The sequence below is a fragment of the Pseudopodoces humilis genome, chromosome 15, assembly GCF_049639895.1.
Source record: "Pseudopodoces humilis isolate 2021_Gansu_Grassland_sample_001 chromosome 15, ASM4963989v1, whole genome shotgun sequence".
NCBI classification, from domain to species: domain Eukaryota; kingdom Metazoa; phylum Chordata; class Aves; order Passeriformes; family Paridae; genus Pseudopodoces; species Pseudopodoces humilis.
Window position 1 is genome coordinate 9,956,034 of NC_142214.1, and position 22,663 is coordinate 9,978,696.

General features: G+C 37.5%; 1 protein-coding gene across 11 annotated transcripts; it reads left to right on the top strand.

The window, feature by feature from the left end:
• Nucleotides 1-1,106: 1,106 nt before the first annotated feature.
• XIAP (X-linked inhibitor of apoptosis) lies at nucleotides 1,107-20,841 on the top strand. 11 transcript variants are annotated; one of them, XM_088062571.1, is made up of 9 exons: nucleotides 1,107-1,313; nucleotides 5,221-5,343; nucleotides 8,864-8,899; nucleotides 11,006-11,908; nucleotides 13,417-13,516; nucleotides 14,987-15,065; nucleotides 15,661-15,694; nucleotides 17,586-17,810; nucleotides 19,241-20,841. In XM_088062571.1, the coding sequence occupies exons 4-9, from the start codon at nucleotides 11,038-11,040 to the stop codon at nucleotides 19,432-19,434; spliced, it is 1,503 nt and encodes a 500-aa protein (XP_087918697.1). In that variant the 5' UTR covers nucleotides 1,107-1,313; nucleotides 5,221-5,343; nucleotides 8,864-8,899; nucleotides 11,006-11,037; the 3' UTR covers nucleotides 19,435-20,841. The 11 variants fall into 11 exon arrangements, with proteins under 11 accessions (XP_087918697.1, XP_014114259.1, XP_014114258.1 ...); XM_014258784.2 differs by lacking the exon at nucleotides 8,864-8,899; XM_088062572.1 differs by lacking the exons at nucleotides 1,107-1,313; nucleotides 5,221-5,343 and adding an exon at nucleotides 3,178-3,257.
• The last annotated feature ends 1,822 nt before the right edge of the window (nucleotides 20,842-22,663 follow it).

The following is a 22,663-nucleotide window of genomic DNA, read 5'->3' on the forward strand; positions in this document are numbered from 1 at the left end:
CTTTGGAAGAGAGAATTAGATTTGATTTTCTGTGGACCATCATACAAATGCATGGCTTTCCTATCAAATGACTGCATCTCTTCTTCCAATGGTAGTGAAAGCACTAGATATAATTCAAAGGAAAAGGCAGCTTTCCAACATCTGTTAGTTATTAGTTATTCAATTTTATATTGTCATATTCATGAGAAAATGTTCCTTGTTCGCCATTTTGTCATTTTTCCATATTTGATTTTCTCCTTTGCTGCACCTCTGAAATCCCAGCTCTGCATTGCATAGCGTTTTTACTCCATTTGTTAATCTAGTACTAATGGTCCAATTGATAAATCAATGAAATGAGTAGGAAATAAATTTCATTAATTTCTTAGAGATTATGTCAACAAACACAGTTTCCCGTATGAACCTCTGTGACTCTTGACCCCTTGTTGACTAAACAGTTTGTGTCAAAGAACTGTGTACTAAGTCCAGTTTATGTTTGTCTGACTCAAACAGGTTGTAACTGACCAAAATTTTTAACACGATTGTGTAAAGAAAATTTCAAAGAGACTGTACTTTTGGTATGATCTGATTTTTTCAGTTTTATTTTATCTCATAGTTTTTGATGGAAAGGTTTCTGGGATGTTACATGTGGGTCGTGGGTTGGGAGACAGAAATCATGACTCAAGTGCTCTCTTGATCATCAGACAAACAGCCTGTTTTATTCTTTGGAACCTACTTACACAGTCGGTTCAAAGCTCCCAGGTCTAGATCACTTATTGGTCAAGGCTTTAGCACTGCCCAGCTCTTTGACCAGTGATGTGCTTGGATATGAACTCAAATCTGTTATAAATGCAATGGCAAAATAGGGTTAATATAAAAAGCGATTTATTATAAAACAATTTCAATCACAAACAACGAGAGAAAAAAAAAAAGCACAATAAAATAAATCAGCGCAGCGCTGGGTGGACAGGGGTCTATACCCAGAGATACAGATTTACCCAAATCCACGAAGTAGGTACTGCAGTTTGGGGTTCTTATAGGGGTTTTCGTATCCTGGGGCAAAATCCGGAGTAAGCACCGCCCAACAAGAGAGTTTGAATAGACTTCCCGGATCCGTTGAGCTGAGTCAATGGTCGGTGGAGCAGAGTCCTTTCACATGTGAGAGGCTCTGAGTGTCCTCCGATTGCATTTCCCGGAATGGAGTGGCCAGTTTGGGTGCGGAGGAGATGGATATCTCGACGGAGCCACTCTCATTGTCTGGTTTGATTGCTTGTGTCCTGCTTTTTATTTTGTGTTGATAAGCGTTGCTGCCGGTCGTTACTGCCCGACTTGGGAAGGTATCTCTGGATTATTTTACATTTTGCATCTTTACAGTATTACAAATATAACATATAATTCTTTATTCTCTTTCACGAATTTTTATCCAATGTTATATTTATCACAAATAGGAATGGCTGAGGGTCCCCTGTAACTGATCCGGGGACTTGTTCTACTTCTAGGCTGGTTGAGTTTTGGGGTCTGATATGGCTAAATTTATTTGGCAGCTATAAGCTAGCTGCCATGGTGACATTGGGAGGCAATCTAATCCAACCTTCTGCAGGGGTGAGAACTTTTCGATTTAAGCTTTTACCATAGTTCTTGATTTAGACATCTAAACCTGAAGGTGGGTCTTTGCAAAACCACTTTGTGACCTCTGAAAACAATCTGCTTCATTTGGAGCAGTATCAAACCTCAGCAGAGCAAGGGCCTTTGTGAAAATCACTGCTAATGAATGTATTAATAATGTGGTATGACAAGGACTTAGAAGGTTAAATATTCATGTTCACATTGCAGAGTTAAGGTGCAAATCTCTTATTGTGCCAAAGATTCTTAAATAAATGATCTTGGCTTTGGACTGATGTAGAATAAGTTTAGATGGATGTGACTCAGTACTGCAATAGAACTGTTTATTTCTTAAAGGCTCAGCATCACTATTGTGCTGCATCACTAAATATTATGTTATAGATTTCAGGTCATTATTTTCTGAATGAAGAGCAAGTAGTATGTGGAATTGCATCCTAAGTTATTGAGTATTGTTGATGATTACTGAATAACCTTTATATGTTTTTTTTCTAATCAACCAAAGTGAGTTTGTTACTATTTCATTACTTACGGTATACTATAGCTACTTGTAATAACTAGAAGCTTTGAATCAAACTGGGGTCTTTGTAGGTGCTGGAAACCAAAGTGAGAAGCAATCCTTACTCAAAAGGGCTTTCAGTGTAAGCCCTGGAATCTGCAAATATTCTAAGGCATTGTATAATTACGCTGCTCCTGAAATTGTCCACACTATCTGCCGCAAGTCTTTGGAGATACGTGGTCTGAAAAAAGTTAGTCGCTGTTGTTGACATGCACAAGGGGAAAACCAAAAAAGTTTGAAAACATTATTCCAAGTAGCTGGGTTTTCCTGAGTATAGCAGGAAGCAGGTCCCTGACAGGCAACCAAGCACTCTGGCTACGTTAAATGTGCTGGGTCAACAATGAGGTCACCTGAGATTTTAGAAAAGAGAAAAAAGTTAAAGGAATATTTTAATGTTCAGGACCATCTTAATCTTAGCCATGAGAATGATGATTTTTGGCTACAACTACCAAAGAAAATAGCCTGTCTGATTTGGAAAATTCAAGTCCCAAACAAATTATGGTTTGCAAGCTGCAACTCTGCGGGGACAAGAGGTGAGAGCAGGGAGTGCATTGGAATGCGCATTTTCCAGACATGAAACCGCCTGGAGAAGGTGGTGTGACATGAAGGGGCTGTTGGAGGTGCTGAGGGAAGAGAGGCGAGGCCGGCGCGGAGCCGGGAGCGGCGGGACCTGAGGCACTAAACGGACGGAGAAATAGAGGAGTGGGGCCGAGGGGGCCAAGGAAACTGAGGGAGCTGTGGCGGCTGAGCTGGCTGAGGGGCAAGAGAAGCGGGGCTGTGGGGACCGAGGGAACAGAGGAGAATTAGTGGAACGAGAAGCGGGGCTGAGGGGGATGAAAAGCGGAGCTGTGGGGACCGAAGGGGCAGAGGGGGACGAAGGGAACGAGAAGCGGGACCGAGGGGCCGCTCTGCATTTCTCGCCCGCTGCCGCCACGCGCCGCCTTCCGCCGGCGGGAGCCCGCCCGCCGTGTCCCCACCGCGCCGCCAGGGGACGCTGCTCCTTTCCGAGTGGCGCTGAGGCTGCCGGGAGCTGCCATCTTCTCGGACAGCGCTGCCGAGAGCGGCTCCCTCGTCGGAGACCGGATGGGACGGGATGCGCCCGGTGAGTGCCCGCGGCAGCGGCGGGACCGGGGCGGCGGCGGGACCCGGAGGTGGTCCGGATTGGTCCAGGCGGCTCGGCTCGGCTCTCCGCGTGGGGCGGAGGGGCTCGGCCCCTCAGCTCTGCCCCCGCTATCACGGCTGTGCCGGGCATGTCGGGGGCCGGTGCGGCCGCCGCTGGCCCCGGTCGCTGACGGAGGCGGCAGGAGGTCCCGGCCGGTGAGGCGTTGCCATGGGGACGGGCGCGCCGCCCCTGCGGGAACGGCCGGGCCGGGCCGGGGCTGCCCGGGCGGAGCCCAGACCCTGTCCCGAACCGTGCCCCGGCTCGAACCTTCAATGCTGCTTTTTGCAAAAGTGGATGAAAAATTGTCTATGCTAATAAGCGCTTCTGTGGTCTCTGTAGTTCTTTTGGCATATTTGAGTATTGTCTCTCCTTGCGCACTCCTTTATTATTATTTTTTTTATTTTTATTAGACCTATCACTTTCTAGAACTGCTTATTGTTAATAAAAATGCAGATTTGTTCGATTACAGTAGTTATTAAGAATTCTATAGGGAGAACTTCGCTCAAAGTAATTTCTTTCAGCGGTAATTTAAGTTCAAGCAGTTCTCTTTGCACAATGTCTATGATCGTATTCTTATATATTTCTCATTAACAGCGAGTGTATTTCTGCTTCTTTACTTACTTGTGTGATGCTTCTGCTGAAAGCCCTCTAAATGGGTGTAAGTACACATTTTGGTTTCGGTAATTTTTGCACTGTTTTTCATCTGCATCTGTTGCAAAATGCAAACGGGTTTGCAGCACTACTTTCATTATCCCTTCACTGCTACAGTCTTACATTGCAATTTTAATGCCAATACTTCATGTAGCTAATTGGGAGAATTTATTTTCCTAAATGAACATGTAGAAACTACAAGATCTTACAGTAGACCAATTTTGAGGGAAAAGCAACCCACTGCATGAAAAAACCCTCTTTTACCTTTTTGTCAAATACCTTTTTTTAAACCTAATACCTGGACGTAGATTAACTTAACTACTCATTGTTTATCCTGAAGTCAATCACCACATAACAGAGAAGCCAACAGCGTAAGTATTGTCTCTAAGAAAGCAAGTCTTTGTGTGATGGATTGGTTGGTTAAGCTTTTATCTGGATATTTTTAATTTTCTTAATTGCTTCCTTTTGCTATCTACTTGATTGGTTTGCAGTTTTCTTTGAGGTCCTTTAAAGAATCCCCAACTACTTCCTTTCATGAAAAGCTTGGCACCTACAACAGTGGCCAAGAAGGGCAAAGGAATAAGTGTATGATCTGCACCTCCCCTGACCTTGCCCTTTGCAATCAGCAGCAAAAGTGAAAGAATGCTGATGAGGATGGTTGGTTGTGCATTTTTTTTACTTCTTCCGCTGATATGAGGCAGACTTGCATTTGTTACCGGAAAAGTAAGGAAATATGTGTTCATATTTCAATTTTAGAAGTGTGAAAATGGATTTCATTTCAGGCCATATTTACCTGTGTTAGAACTTCTAGCTGTTGCTGTCCTCCCAAGGTGGGTGGTACAGCTGCAGGGAGCTGAAGAGTTCCAGAAATCCAATTTGTAATCAGATACAGAATTTCCCAGGCGGGGGAAGTGTTGTGGGATTTAAATCTGTCTACTTTATGTTCTTTCTTCTTTTTTCTGCCCTATAGTTTTTAATTGTACGATTTTGTTTTGTTGTGTTTGGATGTTCTGGAGTATCCCCAATTTATATCCCTTGCTAGTTTTAGTAAAGCATCTACATTTCAGACTTTCCCTGACCTCAGACTCCTTCAGCTTTAGGTTATATTTTAACTTGGATTTCTTGGCCAAGGGAGAGAATTTTAAAATTTTTTTTTTTTTTGATCATAGCTTTGAAGTTGTGGCTTCATAAACAATGCTGAAGGTTATGTGAAAAAAGCTTTTAACCTTTTTTTTTTTTTTCCTACTGACAGGGATGTAAAATTTTAATTTATTCCAAAGATTGGTGGAAAATAGCAATAAAACCAGTGTCTGCTTAGATTAATCCATTGCTCTACTTGGTCTGATTGGATACTAATGTCTTAGGGACAATTGTTGTAAGTACCTTTTGTATTGTTTTGTTTAAGAGTGTACAGTCCTTTGCTGCTTTTTCTATTTCATAGCATGGATCTTTTTTACAGAGTTCTAATCCAAAATATTCTGAGCATAACCATTTAAAGTCAGGCTTGAGAAACCACAAGATCTTTAAATATTAAAAGTGTAGCTGTGTGTGAAGACCGAAAGGCTGTTGAGATGGAGAAGGCATGCTGCAAAACTTGAATTGCCTGTCATATAAAATGTAAAATGAAGCTGCTTATGTCTTGCAGATCATTGTCCTTCCCCTTTAATGATTTGGAGAGTTTCTTATTAAATAGAAAGGCAAGAATGTATTTTCAACAGGAACAACTTTCATATTTTGTTTTTGGTAAAATATTAAAATTAGCTCCCAAGTCATCCCCAATTCCTGACAAAGTTAAAAATAAAATATCAAGGATAATCCAGGAGAAATTTCCAAGTTTACAAGATGATGAGGGATGTATGTGTATAAATGCACATGCCTTATATATAGATATGTATATATGCAGATTCTTCCTATTCTTTAATAGTGAAACATTCATGTGACACCATAAAGTATTAGGATGCCATTCTCTCTCAGGATGCCACTGAGTGACTGTGAGTGTTGAGTTCAGCGTGGCTGCTGTGGGCAGGAGCACTGGCAGGGCAGGGAATGCCCTTGACAGTGGGTGAGGCAGGAGGTGCCGGTCCAGTGCTTCTCCAACTTTGCCTTGGAATCCAGAAGATTCAGCAGTTTTGCTGTGGCATGAATCATGTTGCTGTAGCTGAAGTTTCTTATCATAATATCTCCCTGATGAAAAACACCCTCTTTTTCCATATTTTTCTTCCACTAAAAGTTTCAATTATTTTTGAAAGAAGAATGTAGCCCTAAAAGCTGAAGCACAGCTCATACTCAGGAAAGATCATCTCAGGGCACTGCAGATTTTAATAGGCTTTTTTAGTACTGGCTGTTCTTTTTAATAACCCCTGTTGACTCAGTAATTTTTTTCTGTTTCTTAGCCACAGGAGCAGCATTTTAGTTGGGATACAGCAGGCCAGTTCTTATTATAGAAGCTGGTATTTACTCCTTCCTTCTGATACATATGGCTAAAGTTCTGATGACATTTAACTTGAAAGTTCTCAAAAAGGATTTTTTCTCTCCCTTAGCAGCCATGAATCCATCTTTTTTTGTTTCTGTATTCCATACCCATATGACTTTTTCATGAAGAAAAATGCTGTGTGAAAATAGTTCTCAAAATGGTATGTTTCTGTTGGCCTGGTTATGTACATTTTTTAGACAGGGAGAGCATAAAAGTCTTTGTGACTTAAGTCAAAAATCAGGAGGGTGTAATAGCCTACTATAACTGTGAGCAGCTGACTGACTTCCTGTGATGACAAACCCTGAGGGGAGGCTAAGTAGGACCTGTTAGAAGAACAGACAAATAAAGCTGAGCTGATAGGGTTATGTAAGCTTTGGCACTGAATCAGGAGGCATTCTGTACAAACCCTGTTTCTAAAATAAATCAAAAATATCTGAACAGAACTTTTTTTTTTTTTTTTTTAAATGGCTATTGATAAGTAGATATATGCTGAAATTTGCAACCACTGTTTAAATATATCACGTTTGTGGTCATTTTAATCTTTATAAGTACGTTTTTAGTCAGCAGCATGCACCTTTCTTGATGTAATTGTAGCTGAGCAGGCAGCAACTGAAGTTCATTGAAGTGACATATGCATAATCTGTGTGTCAGCTGGTACAGTATGTTCTGTTTGATATTTACTTGGTGCAGTACTCACATTTCAAAATTCAGTCAACAATAAACACTAACATGTACCCTGTGGTCAGGAACATGGGATTGTGCACGTAGTTTTCTGATTTGGAGGTTGCTGCCATGCTAGTCATGTAAAAAAAATTAAAAATTACTCCTTATAGTGCCAATTGAGTTTGGGGTTAAGGATGGAAATAATCATATCTAGTAAAATATACTTGAAAGGGAAAAGTGAGTTTTGTACTTTTCCTTTGATACTTTTCAGCTCCAGGTAATGGGATCATGTATTTTTGCATAAAATCAATACTTGTTAATGTTTTAAAAGCTGAATTAAACATGTTTGTTTTGCAGATCTACAGTGTACAATTTTGCATTTTGAATAAGTTAACATTTTTGCTATATATTTTTGTCTCTACTTTTTCTTCTGAAACATAATCAATAGGCTATATAAATTGGTAATTCAGGTTGAAGGAGGGGGGTTTCTTGTGGCAAATAGCCTTCTGATGTTTAAAACCGGGATTAAGCTTGGCTCAGCTTCTGGAAGAAGCCTTTTAGGCTAAAATAGACATTGTTTACTCACTGTATAAAAAGATATATAATGCTTCAATAATAGTTAAGATATCTGGGTTTTAGAAGTGAAGATGATCTTTAATATTTCTGGACCTTCTACCTTTAATTCACATGTGGTTAATTAAAACCTATGCAAAATGCCTTAATTTCATTATAGAGTATATACTGACCTCCAGTTGGCTACTGGTATATATTGCAAAGTCTTGTGTGCCCATCTTAGGTAGCAGATTTTTGTGAATTTATGTTTCTTAGCTGTAAGCTATTCAAAAATTAACCCTCACTCATTTTTCTGCTGCAGTTAATAGCTGTCTGAGTGCTGTTATGATGCCAGATAGTGTTCTAAATCGTTATTCCAACTAACTGGAGTTAGGCAACTGCTAAGAAACCTGTGCAGAAATGCTCTGCCTAACCTAGCTGTAATTTTACACTTTGAATAGTTGCTTTTAACAGTTGTTTGAAATAGAAATAATTAACATGATACTTTATTTAAAGCAGTACTAATGTTGTATATAAAACAGTACTTTACACAGGCAAGGAGTTTGCCTCAATGTTTGATAAAGATGTTTCTCATAGATAAAATTGTAGTGAAATGTAAACCAGCCATGTTTTGAGGGACTGTTTTAAGGGAAGGGCTTCATAGTGTGGCTGGAATATTGTTAAACCTTGCCTTGTACCTGGGAGGGACTGGTCCTGCTTCTGTTGTTGCAGTTGTTAGACATTGCTTTGAGAGGCTTTTAGAATGATAGTTGAACCTTTCTTCTCCAAGTGACCATGATTAAATTATGTGGTTGATACAATTAGAAAAAGCTAGTTCATATTAAAGAATTGATCTGTTGTGATTGTACCTTCTGTGTCAGTACTTACTACTTTCCTGGTATATGCTTTTCATACTGTTTTGATTTTGAGGACTGTCTCCAGAGAATCCAAATGTGGCAAATATTTTCATTATCACCATGGGGAGGGCATAATTTCTATTTTGTTCACAATGTTAACAGAAGGATTTTTTGAACTATCATAGCATTGTAGAACAAACAAATGTACATAAAAAATTAAAATATAAAAAATTTAAAAGGAAGATTTTTTTCACTGTTTCTGAAATAATTTCTATATAGATACAATAGAAATAGAGGTATACTGCTATTCATACAGCAAAACTCATGAACGTTTGTTTGGGGTTTTTCAGTGGACAGTTTGAGAAGGAGTCTCTGAAGGATGTGAGGTAGGTTTTGTTTGTGTTCTTGCAGGAAGTCTTTCAGGCATGGAGATAAGAAAATTACTATGCAGCTAAGTGGTTTTGAGTAATACCAATTATGTCAAATGTAGTAGTGGTAGATGCTTAAGGTCACTTGAGATCTTTGCAGGAACAGTTCTAGAGGCTTAAAAGTAAGGTTTTATAAAGAAATCAACATGAACAATAAACATGAAAGCTTTTAAGATTTCATTATAAAAAATAATTGTTTTAAATATATGTATGTATATAAAGAATACGTGTTCTGTGACAGCTTTCATATTACTAAATGTAATTACTGGTTTGGGTTTTTTGCCCTTCAGAGTCAAAACAAGCATATAGGTCAGATTTGTAGGTCAGTCAATGCAATTTATTCAGATGCTATTTCTGAGTTTGCTAAGCTGAAACAGAAAGCCACAGTATAATTTCTAGTGTTATTACATTAGTCATGAACTGACAGACAGACGGAAGAAAAGCTGGTGCTCAGAGGTCTTGTATCCATGATTACATGAAGCACCCGTACCAGGTGACTGATGTCATGTTTTCTCCACCTGCTTAATTATCTGTGTCATCTTGGCAGAGGATGCAGCAGTCCTGCAATACATAGGCATTTTAACTTCCCCCTCCCCTTTCTGGACCCTAAAAAAGATTTTGTAGAAGCTAAATCTGATGTTATAGAAGTAATCATTGTAACATCTGCATTGACGTTACAGAATGTATAATCAATATTAATGCAGGTTCTGAAGAAGCTATATTTTTGTGTGCTGGCCTACCTTATATAGACTGGAAATAGATATATTCCAGGATTCCTATAGAAAATGGAGAAGAACACTTGTTCAGTTAAATACATACTCTGTTCTTCCTTACATGCCTTTCCTTTTGCTCATTGCTGAACTATTACTGCTTTATGCTAAGAAGTTTATTTGGGCAATCTCATTATAATTTAATTTACCTCTAAGATGTGTAACAGGAGTAGCCAAGACTTTTTAAGTGAATAGTATCACTGCACTTGTCTGGACAGAGCTGAATGTGTACTGTGCTTTGATTTCATCCATGTTGGGATGAAGGTGATGGCTCTGTCAATTTGTGATTCTTGTACAGGACCTGCTGCAGCCAAGTTGCTTTGTTTCACCCTCAGCAAAGAAGGGGCTTCTTTGAGTGCTCTTAGCAGCTTTCTGGCACAGAAGGGACACGAGGCAGAACTGGTAGTTGGTACTCACCCTGGAAAAGTGTAGGCAGGGGTAGGAATGTGTGACAAGTGCTAAGAAGAATGGCATTCCTTCATGGAGGGAAGGGAGGAAAAGCTGGGGTGGTGGCAGAGGCACAGGAATTTTTGTAGAGGGTGTAGGCAGGGTGTGGAAAAGTGGAAGCATATGCTGGACATAAACACTAGTGCTGGGCAGTCCCAACACACTGATCTTAAAAGCAATGCCCAGCACTTTGGTAAAATGACCCAGTGAAATATCTGATAGTTTATTTCACAAGATATTTTGCTAAAATACAAATTGAAGCATGTCTTTACAATATAACACAAGAAAAAAAACTTTTCTTTTTGATGATGGTTTTAGCAGTTGCTGCCCACCTGTAATGGGCATGGGGGTCATGGCCTTCATATGAGGATAATATATAGTTGTGTTTGAGAATTGACCTCTAAAATCTTGCAACTATGGTCTGGTTCAGATCAGTATTTTAAATTTAGTAACTTTGTATTTTGGGTTCAGAAGCCTTTTGGCAGGGTTTTGGACAGAACTTTAATAAAGTATTTTGTTGATTTCATTCTTGCAATCTTTATTAAGAAATATAACATACTTTTAAAGCTGTAAACCTGTGTGTTCTCCAGGTAAATGTTTATAGGCCTCTAAGACATCTTGATTTTTCTGCTTTTCTTCACAAATTTTTTATTATTTTGGTTTTAGTACCTTGGTGTTTGCCTCTGTGTAGCAGGTAATACGGGCAAGGGTGCAATGAGGGAGAAGAGGAAGAGTTGTTATTTTAATATATAAAGGATGGTAGCTGAATTTAGCCAGCTTCCAGGGTTGTGAATGGTTTTGATCTATCCTTCTGTCTGGGAAATGAAAATCTGTATTCTTTGTTTAGGAAATCTAAAGGAGAACCGTGCTTATGAAGAGATGACGTGTAATGTCCCACAGAACTCAGAAGCTTGTGCCTCTGCACACACTGACAGTGCCCAGGAATGGGCACAGGAACATGACCGACAGGGAACTTTTGTTGGATTTCCACAGGACTGTCCTGTTTCGGTGTTAGCTCTAGCACAAGCTGGCTTTGTTTATACTGGAGAAGGTGACAAAGTGAAGTGCTTCAGTTGCCATACAACTATTGAAGGATGGCTGCCTGGGGATTCTGCAGCTGAGAGGCACAAAGAGCTTGCCCCCAAATGCAAGTTTATTACTGAATCTGCTTTTCTGGAAACTAACATGGATCCTGTTGCCCAGAACTCCCAGAGCAGAACTGAAAATGGTTCCGGCAATTCAGCCCTCCCATGTTCTCTGGATGACCCTCATGTGGAGGCAGATTACCTTTTGAGAACTAGGCAGGTTGTGGATATATCAGATAGTTTGTATCCTAAAAACCCTGCTATGTGCAGTGAAGAAACAAGGTTAAAGTCTTTCCACAACTGGCCGCTCAGTGGCCAGTTGACTCCGCAGGAATTAGCTAACGCTGGATTTTATTATACAGGTGTTGGTGACCAGGTGGCATGTTTTTGTTGTGGTGGAAAATTGAAGAACTGGGAACCCACTGACAGAGCTTGGTCAGAACACAGGAGGCATTTTCCCAAATGCCTTTTTGTCCTGGGCCGGGATGTTGGAAATATTTCAAGTGAATCTATTCCTGCTGAGCATGGCATAAGTGGTCTGAACAATGCACAGCACCCAAGGAATCCCTCTATGGCAAAATATGGAAAACGCTTACAAACATTTTTATCTTGGATATATCCTGTTGACAAGGAGCAACTTGCAGAAGCTGGATTCTATAGCATAGGTAAGCCAGACCTTGAAATGACTTAATACCTTTTATGAGGAAATTGTACATGAGGAAGTATCTTGTTGTGAAAGAAATCCACAATTTTTAAAATTTTTATATGTAACAATTTGACAGAATCTCTTTATTCTGTAAATTTTACACAGATTTTATGTAAAATTGAATGCATTGTATCATGTATGTTTACTAGCAAAACATAGACTTGATCATAAATTTATTAGCAGTAAAACAGCTAAGTATTTATTTTGACTGCTAAAACCTTTACAGTACATCTCACACAATGACAATTATTTGAGTTAATATTTTTTAAGAAACGAAGTGCTGTCCTCCAGACCTTAGATGTAAGGAATGAGCCTGTGGCCTGTACAAAAGCTTGTGAACAAGACAATCCAGGTTGTGTGCCATTGTACTTAGTTAACATGTGTTTGCATTATTATGGCATGTGGACACCCAAAACCACCAAATACCACTACTGCCTAGTTTATGAAGACAGTGGTACCAGTGGAAGAGCATTTACTCTTAGACATGTAGTGTTTGATTTGGCTAAGACACCATCTCTGTGCATTCTCAATTAGATGGAATTGCACAGTACCATTTAAAACTCCTCACTGAGAGATACTGTACAAGTGCAAAGTGTTGCTCTTACTTGGTCACAAGGAAAAGGGGATTATCTGGTATAATTTCTTGCTCTCATCTTACTTCTCTCTCAGTAGGTCTCAAAATTTTATAGTAGGATTCTGTTTATTTTACTTGTGGCCATAAATAAAATCTTTGCTATATTCCTGTATGGATTATAAATGGACAATATTTGTACCTACTCAAACTATTTTATTGATTTCTTCTGGGATTCATAAAAGTGTCCAAAGATCTGTATGGTGGAGTTGCACTAACTTGGCACCAGCTTATCAAACCAAGGGCTCTTCAGGTGATGTCTGTGAAAACTGTTCCCTGTAGCCTGAGAAGAATTTAACTCTCTAGGCAAACACTATCCATACCTCCTCTCATTCTACTAAAAATAATACTTAAGCAGTTTCTGGTGCAGTCCTGGATCGCAGTAGGTACAGTGCTGGAACAGAGAGGATGCAGTTTTCCTCCGCTGGTTTTGCTATTTCTAGTTAGGGCCTGTTGATCTTAATGGGAAATGGAGGACCACAGACCCATGTAAACATCTCTTGTTCTTTGTGGCAACATCTTTAGGCCTTGTTTACCGTTGGATTGAGCTCCATGATAATAGAGTATATTCAGCTTCTGTTTTTTGTCTGTATAATTACTTACTAAAATAAAATTCAGGAAACTTGCTTCTCTTACTTTGTGTTTTTTTAAGCTCAATTCTCCCCTGAATATTTGTTTCAAACCATGTGTGTTGTCCTCTGTTAAAATGAATTTATTTTCAGTTGAAATTGTAAATCAGTAAAATAAATATTTCTCACCTTAATGTTACATTTTAGTTGAAAGCTTGGTATTTTACCTACACAAAGTATGTAACTTATTCCTGTGTGTTTGCTCAGGTAATGGTGATCATGTTGTGTGTTTCCACTGTGGTGGAGGATTGCAAGAATGGAAGGAAAATGAAGACCCTTGGGATCAACATGCCAAATGGTTTCCTGGGTAAGGTATCTCAGTGTTTTCTTGGTGTGTGTGTGAGTCTTAATTACGGTACATTGCATTTTAATGACAGAGCATACTAATAAAGGCTTGAGAAGGTTGATTATGGCTTAACACTGTTAAGATTTATGCAAATAATTTTATGTTGTCTTATTTATAGTTTTATTAAAGGGAAGGTATCTGTCTGGATTTAACTGCCGCTTGCTTTCTCAGCGAGAATAATTGTGCAGTTTTGTCAATATATATCTGAAGGTTTTTCTGGTTGTCCAAGTGCTACATTGTAATGATTGTTTTACTAGCCTGGTACATGTAAAAGTTTGTAACATACTAAGATACAAAATGAGAAAACAGCTGCCATAGAGCAAACAAACAAACCCAAAGGAGTCAGTAGTGGCATGGAATGTAAAAGATAGTTCTCTCTAATTTGAAAGGATTCCAAGCAATAGTAGAAATACAAGATGTAGTTTTTAGAAAGATTGCCAATGTTGTCTAAAATCTGTGTTGAGGAAAGGAAGAATAGTATGACTCAGTAGTTCCCACAGGTGGACAGAAGCTATCCAAATACAAAGACTTAGTTACTTGTATAATATTGATATAATCAGTGTCTTTTATGCATGGACTCCCAAATTTCTCTCCTGTGGTGAAAAGCTCTCTGGAAGTTAGGGACTGGTAATTATGCATTAGAAGTTCCCTTTTTTAATAGTGGTACAGGCAGTTTTTAATTACTAGTCTCTGCCACTTGAAAGAGATATGATTCCAAGTTTTTAGTGTGGTGCAGTGAATAGTTTAGGAATGTTTCCTTGCTACATTTCACTTCTCTTTTATGGGTTTGATTTTGGTTTAGGTTAATTAAATTATCTCAGGTTTGATTACTTCCTCTCAGATCATAGTCTTTTTTGGGGGTTTTGTTTGCACATCAGCCTCAGTGGCAGTGTATCAGTCTCACAGCAGCTGTCTGTTCCTGAAGGTGAAGTAACTGCTGGAGCTGGAGAATTCCTGTTAAGGAGTTATGGCATTCCCTAAATCTTCTGGTAGGGAAGAGCTCTGCCCAGTGGCTAAGACTGACTGAAAAATAATGAAAGAAAGCATGGAAAGCACCTGTCTGACCAGTGACTGGTTGCTTTGATTGTGAAAGACTAAAAGAACAAGCATTTTAACATAATGTTTGTTTTACATTTGAGTGAGCCTTTACTTTTAGAAATGTGTGTCATGATCTGTCATGGCCAACTCTTAAGCTTTCTTTTTTACCAAAAATATAAGAAATATATACTGCTTAATTAATTAATACTGCTTAATTGTTTAAGATGTTCTTAGAAATATTACGGTGACATCACAAATGTTGACTAAATATTTAGAGATTTTTAAAAAGAGGCAGTCTGTATAATGTAGGAAATTTATCAAAGCCTCCATAGTTATGTAATGAATTTTTGTAGCTAACGCAGTTTTGTTAAATCTAAATATTCTTATTTTTAGGTGCAGATTTGTGAGCAAGGAAAAGGGGATAGAATTTATAAATAATGTTCACTTAAGAGATGGATGTAGAGATTCAACAGTAAGTTTCTTACTTATTAATAATTTTGGTGAAATAGAAAAAATCAATGTAATTTTTATATGAAGCTACCTTTTAATTATGTGCCTATCATTTAATCTACCTGGTGTTACTTTCATTGGCAGAAAGTGAAATAATTGCGGTATGTTTTGGTTCTGTCAATCAGGGTGTACCCATCTTCCAGTGCTCCATAGCTGGGTTATGGATCACAGCCAGGGCACCTTGTGAACGTGTATTGGATACTGAACAAGTGCCATTTGTTTTATAGTCTGGGAACCTTAGGTTTATGATGAATAATAGCAGCCACATTTTCTTTTCTTGATGGTAGAGCATTGTTAAATTTGTATGTAGTCACTAAAATGTAAAACTGATAATGTTTTAGAATTCTTTTGTAGACTAAGAATCATGAGCACAGGATTATTACAGAGATGGGTTAAAATTAGAACAAAATACTGATTCTTTTGTTCAGACAGATTAAATAGTTATAGTCACTAAAATAACTTGCGATCAAATAGCTATGTTTTTATTTTGTAACTGTATGTATTTCCATCTACTTTCTCCAGAATTGTAATTTTGTTTCTTTATATTTCACTTTTAGACAGAAGCTGCTGAAGGGATAATACTTCCTAAAGGTACCTGTTTAGAACTAACACTTCCCCCCATTTTGGAATATCCATATTTGAATGTATAGTGACAAGAATGGTTAATTTTAAAAATAACCTTATTACATTTTAAAATGAACCACAACAGGAAAATTGTTGGATGATACTCTTCCCTTGCTTCATTGCTTCTAAAGAACTTCAGAATGTATTTTATTTATCTTAGAGGAAATATAATTATAATTTGGTAAATAATGTAATAGTTGTGAACCATGGAAAAAGTTTGTATAGGATGCAGTCTTCTAGCTAGTGAGTGTGCATCAAGTATTGAATCAGTAGTGCTGTGGGATGAATGTTAAAGAATACTGAACAGAAACAGCCCTTTCTTGTGGGTCAGGAAGAGTTGGTCTGTCCAATGGCAAGAACTAGGAAGTTGAGCAAGTAGTCTATTATGTGTTATTATTATGCCTTCCTGCAATGCTTTCCACAAATACCAAGCAATAAAAAAACAAAACAGTTAAAGGGGTAGTTGGAGGCTAGTCAAGCAGCTTCATCCCTGGTGTCTTTGAGAAGACAGGTGTCTGTTAAGGAAGGCAGAAGCCTCCCTTGAAATGGAGAAAATGTAACACCCCCCCCTCCAAATTATTATAATTTTTAAATCAAGGGGTTCTCAGGCAAAGATATGGGAATAGGAATAACAGTTCTTTATTAGGAAAATTAAAATAAAAATACAGTAGTACACAAAAAATGACTAACAGAGTCAGAATACAACTGACACCCTGTTGGGCAGGGTGTTGGTAGCAGTCTGATTAAATGGTGGCTGCAGACCTCCTGGGGTGACAGATGTGGTTCTGTTGAAGCAATGATCCTGTAGAAGGGTGCAGTTTTCCTCTGAAGGTCCAGTGGTGTAGATGGGTCCTGTTCCCTCTGGGAATCCAGTGGAGAAAGGCTGCCAGTGGTGTTCCAAGGCTCAGATTATATCCAGGTAGGAATGCTTGGCTCCTCCCCCTGGGTGGAGCATTTCCCAATGGGATGATATCATTTTATCAGTTGTGCAGTGAGACTCAATGGCCATTAACAGAAGATATCTCTCTGGAGGGAGGATGGGTGGAAGAGGTAAAGAACACTGCTACACCTGGTTTTTAGCAGATGATAATAGAACACATTTGGTTACATCTTGCATTGCAACCTAAGACACCAGGGAATGGGAGATATTGCTGGTAAGAGTGGCTACACAAAACCTGCTTAGAAATGTCTCCCATACTGCTCATCGATGAAAGTGAAAATAAAAGAACTTGAAAAAAAAAAAAAAGTCTTAGTTATTAAAAATTTTAAAATATTGCTGTTCATATTGTTATCAACAATGTTGATAAGTAAAAGGAGGGGGAGGGTCCAACAGACTAAATAATGGTTTCCCCAAGTAGTGTTGTATCTTACCATGGATAGACCTGCATGTTGGTGGTGGTGCTGTGTTTTGGTTTTATAAATTCAAATTATTAATTAGTTTCTCTCAACATATGTATGAGGTTTTTTTCTTCCCTGAACTGAATTAAAATTGATATAATGATACTTATCCATTGTGACTTGTAACTTTGGATGAATTTCATTTAACATTCAGCTACAAAATTTGTGATGATAATTATATAGGGCACTTTATTTAATTTGAAGTAGTTGATTTGAACAGCAAATCCAGGAGGGTTTCTATAATAGAAATAGATGAGGGGAGACTGGGAAAGATAGGATAGAAGAAAACTCAAATCTGCAGTCTTTACAATTAGCAAAATTCTCAAATTGAAAATGTGGTTCCTTTGGCTACGTATTTGTTTGCAAATATGGGTCTTAGAGTACTGCAGTCAAAATTGTCAGATAATCAGATTCATACTTCTTACAGTGTTTTTGTTTTGTTTTTAATTTTTTGTTTTAGATGATCTCTTACAGAATCCTTTGGTACAAAGTGCCATAGCCATGGGTTTCAGTTTGTCTGAGATTAGGAACACCATGGAAAAGAGATTGCAGATGACTGGAGAAAGTCACACATCTGTTGAGGATCTGGTAGCAGACTTAAGTGCTTATAAAGAAAATACAAGGGAAGAAGAACCAAATGAAATCCCAGTTGAGCAAGATGAGCTTATTCAGTTACAAAACCTCTGTGTGTACTTTCGTATCAGTTCTTTAGTCTGTGAAATATTTTTTAATGTTATCTGTTTATTCTTCCCTCTGATCCCAGTCTTACCTATGACAGTATTGTGAATTAAAATTGAAGATATTTGGTTTGGGACATTAAAAAAAAAACCCTTAGCAAACAGGGTGTTAAAATACTTGGAGTGTAGCAGCATTTATAAATATCATCTCTAAAATAAGTAGTATTGGTATCTCAAAGGTGTGTAATACTGACAGTCTAGTATGCTTCTGGGAAGGGTTGTATGTGCTAACAAAAAAAGCCAAAATCGTTGTGACAATTATATTTAAAAATAAAAGCAAAAATAGCTACAAGAATATAGTTATAAGATGAACTATAGATGTGGCAAAATGAAATAGACATAGGGACACATTGTCATATTTGGTGTATTTAATACAAAAAAGTCACAGTGGGAGGGCATTTATTTTGCAGTATATAACTTTGCTTGGGGTAGAAGTATTTTCATTCTTGGCCAATGAGAACAAGTGTGCATCTAAATGGTGATTTTATTCAGTATTTATGTTCCATCTTTCCTGGGGCATGCAAGTCATGCTCAGAAAGCCCTTGTGGTGCACTCTGCAAACAGACCAAACCCAGGAGTTCTGATTCAGGAGACATGTAATTTAAGACAAGCATATGGGTGAATTTATAGGGAGGGCAAAGACTATCTGGTTGGTATGATAAGCAGAGATCTTACCAACCCACTCCTTTTAATGAGATTTTTAATAGGACATTGTGGGAGATGAAGAACTTGCAATGCAGCTGGACCTTATTTTGGTGGTTGGCTGTGCAGAGCTTCCCCCAAGTGGCAGGGGAAGGTGAATTTTGTTTTTTCAAATGGGGCATATTGGAATAATAAAGAGCTCATGTACAATGCCAAATTGACTCCTTCTGCATTACAGATTTTAAGCTTTTTGAAATATTGGCATTTTGAAAACGGGGGCAGGGAAGGAAGTCACATCGTTATTTTTCTCACTGGGAAAATTCAGAAAAAGAAATAAAACCCAAAGTACTTAATCAGTAGCAATGAGCCTTTCTTTCACCTTCTGCTCAAATTTTGGGGAACTTGTCAGTGAGAGGTCTGTGAAAAGAAAGATTTCTGATTGAAATACTGATATCCTAAATTCTATAGGTATTTCAAGTTTTTACAAATACAGACAGATGCACTCGCTGCTTGCATTGGCCTGGAAGATGTAATGGGATAGAAGGGGAAATGAAAAAAGAGGATTCCATGCTGCAGCTAGGATTCCCCGCTCTTGTAATTTTTCTTGGTTCTTTTTAAGGGTGTGACCTTTAAATGATATGAAGAAACCTTGTCCTTGTGCATAAAGAGAGAAAAAAAAAAGAATGAGATTAAGTGGTAGTATGTTAACTTCTTTTTATGTGTCTATTTTCCTTAGACCTCAGTACTGAAGAGAAGTTAAGACGTTTGCAGGAAGAAAAGCTCTGTAAAATCTGTATGGCTAAGGACGTGTCAGTTGTCTTCATTCCCTGTGGTCACCTAGTTGCCTGTAAGGAATGTGCTCAATTACTTAATGAATGCCCTCTATGTCGTACGGATATTATGAAAATACAGGAAATTTTTATGTATTAATGAAGTACACAGCATTATGGCCACAAATGTTTCCTGTTTTATTACTTTAAAAATGTGTAATGTAATGTAAAAAATGTAGTTAATTCCAGAATGTAACCATATGGCAGGATTTAGATTTTTCTGCTGTTAAACTCTACACATTTTAACACTTTACAAATTATTTTCCTTAGATGAAATTTTTTGTATGTATAACGCAATATGTATGAAAGGCAAATATGTATATTTTGTAACTTCAATTCATAGACCTGTTATGAGAAAGCCCAAGTAATGTTAACCTTTATTTATGTGATCATTCCTTTGCTTCACTTTGGTAGGACTCTTCATGACTGAAGTTTGTGCAAATAGAGTTGTACAAAGAGCCTGTTCCTATATAAAATTTTTAAATAAGTTAATTCAAAATATAATTGTACACATGTATATTATACCTGAGCTTTTTTTTTTTAGCTTTTTAAAAATATTATGTAGGATTGAAAATAGTCTCTTTTTTTCTGTAACTTTGGTTGTGACATAGTTCAGACAACACACATAAACCTGCTCCTGTAACCTTATGGTTACTTCTGCTACTTTGTAGGTTTGTCTGTTGTAATTTAATTCCTGCCTCCCCATCTATTTTTCTGGTTCAGATGTATAAATTGTCTTCAGTAAACTGGTTTTAGTAATCTGTTTTTCACAAAGATCCATCTTTATATAAAATGTACATTAATTTTATTGATTAAAAGATAACTCAAGAGAAATGAAGTACATGTACCCTGTGCCCTTCATGAGTGGAGGCTCATTTTAAATTTGCCCCCTACACATAAAGATGTTCAGTTCGACATTTTTCTTCTTTTTTTTTAAACATCATTATCAGTATCATCCTAACTGATTTATCTGCTAACACTTTGCACTGCTTCATATCGTATATTTTCATCTATTTTTATCTCCTAGAAAATGCTTTTTTAAAATTCACTGGCAATGAATTAGAAATCTTTCAATTTTGTCTATGTCAGTTTGCAGCATTTAAATTTAAAAGTTAAGAACTATTCTAATGAATGCTACCTTAAAATACTTAAACTATATTTTGCTGGACTGATCCTTCATTTCTGATTTTTAAGGTATCACAGCTTTGTATTTAGGTACAGCTGTTTTACGATCACTGCTTAATTATGTGACTTCCTTATTTTGTGGAGTTGCTGCTATGTTCTGTGTATATATTTTTGAGTTCTACACACTAAGGTTTAGAATGTAGAATATAGAGAACACTGTTTTTCATGTTACAAAAGTTTTGGATACACAGAAATGTATTATCTACCTTTTCTATTTTTTTAAATCTATGCTGTGTAGTGGTATGAATATTTAAAATAAAGTGCAATCCGATGTTCCTTGATCAGTGTATTTGATTCTCACATTAAAAAAAACCCCAGAAGACTGCTTGCTGTTGCTTTTTGTTTTGTAATTAAACTTGTTAATTTAACCTGAGTGCTATTAAGGATAATGAATATATTTTAATCGGAAAGGAAATAAAAATCTGTTGCTTGTATAGATTAAAGTTTGTTAACATTAGTTTTGCTATATTTTATGGTTGAATTTGGTCTTGGGAGTAGATGATAAGTAGAAATTAATAAAGAAATCAGTTTTATTTTTCCTTTCTGTGCCTTTGTGAGGAGTTTAATGTTTCAGATAATTAATGCATACAGGGATTTTTTGGGACAGATATGGACTGGCAATCCAGACAGCCTTGTTCCTAGCTCCCACTCTTCCTTACAGGGAGGGTTTTCTGTCCATATCAAGGGAAATCAAAAAGGGGTTCTTAGCACAGTGTATCTTGCCTGAAATAGCTTGTTTAGTTAAGGCTGCACACCGTGTGGTGCTGACTTGTTTAAGCAGATGGTTGGTTACCTAAACTTGACCTGAGTCATGTGAGAGAGGGTGTTTGGATCAGCTGGATCCAACTCAGGCTGCAGAAGCTGGCAAGCGGCTCAAAGTCCTGTCTGTAAAAGAGACTGACCAAATTTAACTAAACTGTTACAAAACTAAATCTCAGCAAGGAGGTGATTTGGGGTGTAAATGTAGTATGTAAATTGTCTGAGAAAAGCTGGGATGTAGGTCACACACAGAACCTTGTACACTGCAATGGAGGGCAAACACATTGTCCTACATTGCATGATTGCTTCATGGTAAAGCTTGTTAACTTTTAACTTCTATATTTTTATATACATATCCCTTACTGCAACTTTTTCATTAATATTATAAAAGATACAGTTATATAGCAATTCAAATTGTAATCAGTTAGGGACATTAAAGGGTTAAAAGCCTTTTAGTGAGATCACAAAATAACTGCTCTGTAGGTTCAGGTTTTTTTTTTTAAAAAAATATAATCAGAGTTCTATTCAGACTAAATGTGAAAAAAAATAATTAGTGTAGTCATCAAATTCTGATGGCTTGAATTAGGAAGATGTCTTTTCCAATTTACTTTGATTTTCACTATCTTAAAGAAACAGAAGAAATTACATGGCTTCTAATATTGGGCTGAGTGTTTAAAGAGACAGAAATGAAGGATGCAAATGAATGGAGTGGAAGCACAGGGGCTTTGAAAAGGAGGTTAGCAGCAGGACATGGGTGCCCTGGGAGTTGATTTTTGTATGAGTTACCTGGGAGCAATGCAATATGTTCAAGTATCAGTATTCAGTAACTTTGTTCTAGTGGCTTCTGTATACTATCTTCCTTCGGTGTTATTTGAAGCAGCCGAACTACTTGCTACTCTGGATAAATGAGAGATTTACAAGGGTTTTCTATAAGGTTCTGAAAGTGCGTTCCTTAAAAAGCAAGGGAAGTGTGTGGCTTATTTAGAAACAGAAGGCTAAAATAAGGAGAACTCAAAGAGTCGATGTTATTGTTAATGCATGGAGCTTTTTCTCACTGCCTTGAAACGTGGGGTCTGAAGCACACAGACTTACTCAGCTGATTGCAGCAGCTTCTGTCTCTACAGCTTGGAGCTGTCTAGACTTTTTTAAAATTTGTTTTGAGACTTGATCCTAAGCTTATAATACAATAAAAACTTCCTAAATTATTATAGCTTGGGGATTGGTTGTTGGTTTGGGTTTTTTTGTTGTTTGGTTTTTTTTTAAATTAGAGTATTTAAATATTCATTTTAACATTGTGTGGTTAGTTTTGACCACAGTTCTTCAGTGGGTTTTTTTTGTTAGCTGTATGTATAGTCTGAAACTACAGGACAAATAGTTTGTTAAAG

What these genes read in the sequence shown, in the direction of transcription:
- XIAP (XM_005530008.3), top strand. Translation starts at nt 6,574, where the DNA reads ATGCTGTGTGAAAATAGTTCTCAAAATG. An exon ending in AGCTGGATTCTATAGCATAG is followed by an intron (nt 11,909 to 13,416) that starts GTAAGCCAGACC and finishes GTGTTTGCTCAG; the next exon opens with GTAATGGTGATCATGTTGTG. An exon ending in AGGGATAATACTTCCTAAAG is followed by an intron (nt 15,695 to 17,585) that starts GTACCTGTTTAG and finishes TTTTTGTTTTAG; the next exon opens with ATGATCTCTTACAGAATCCT.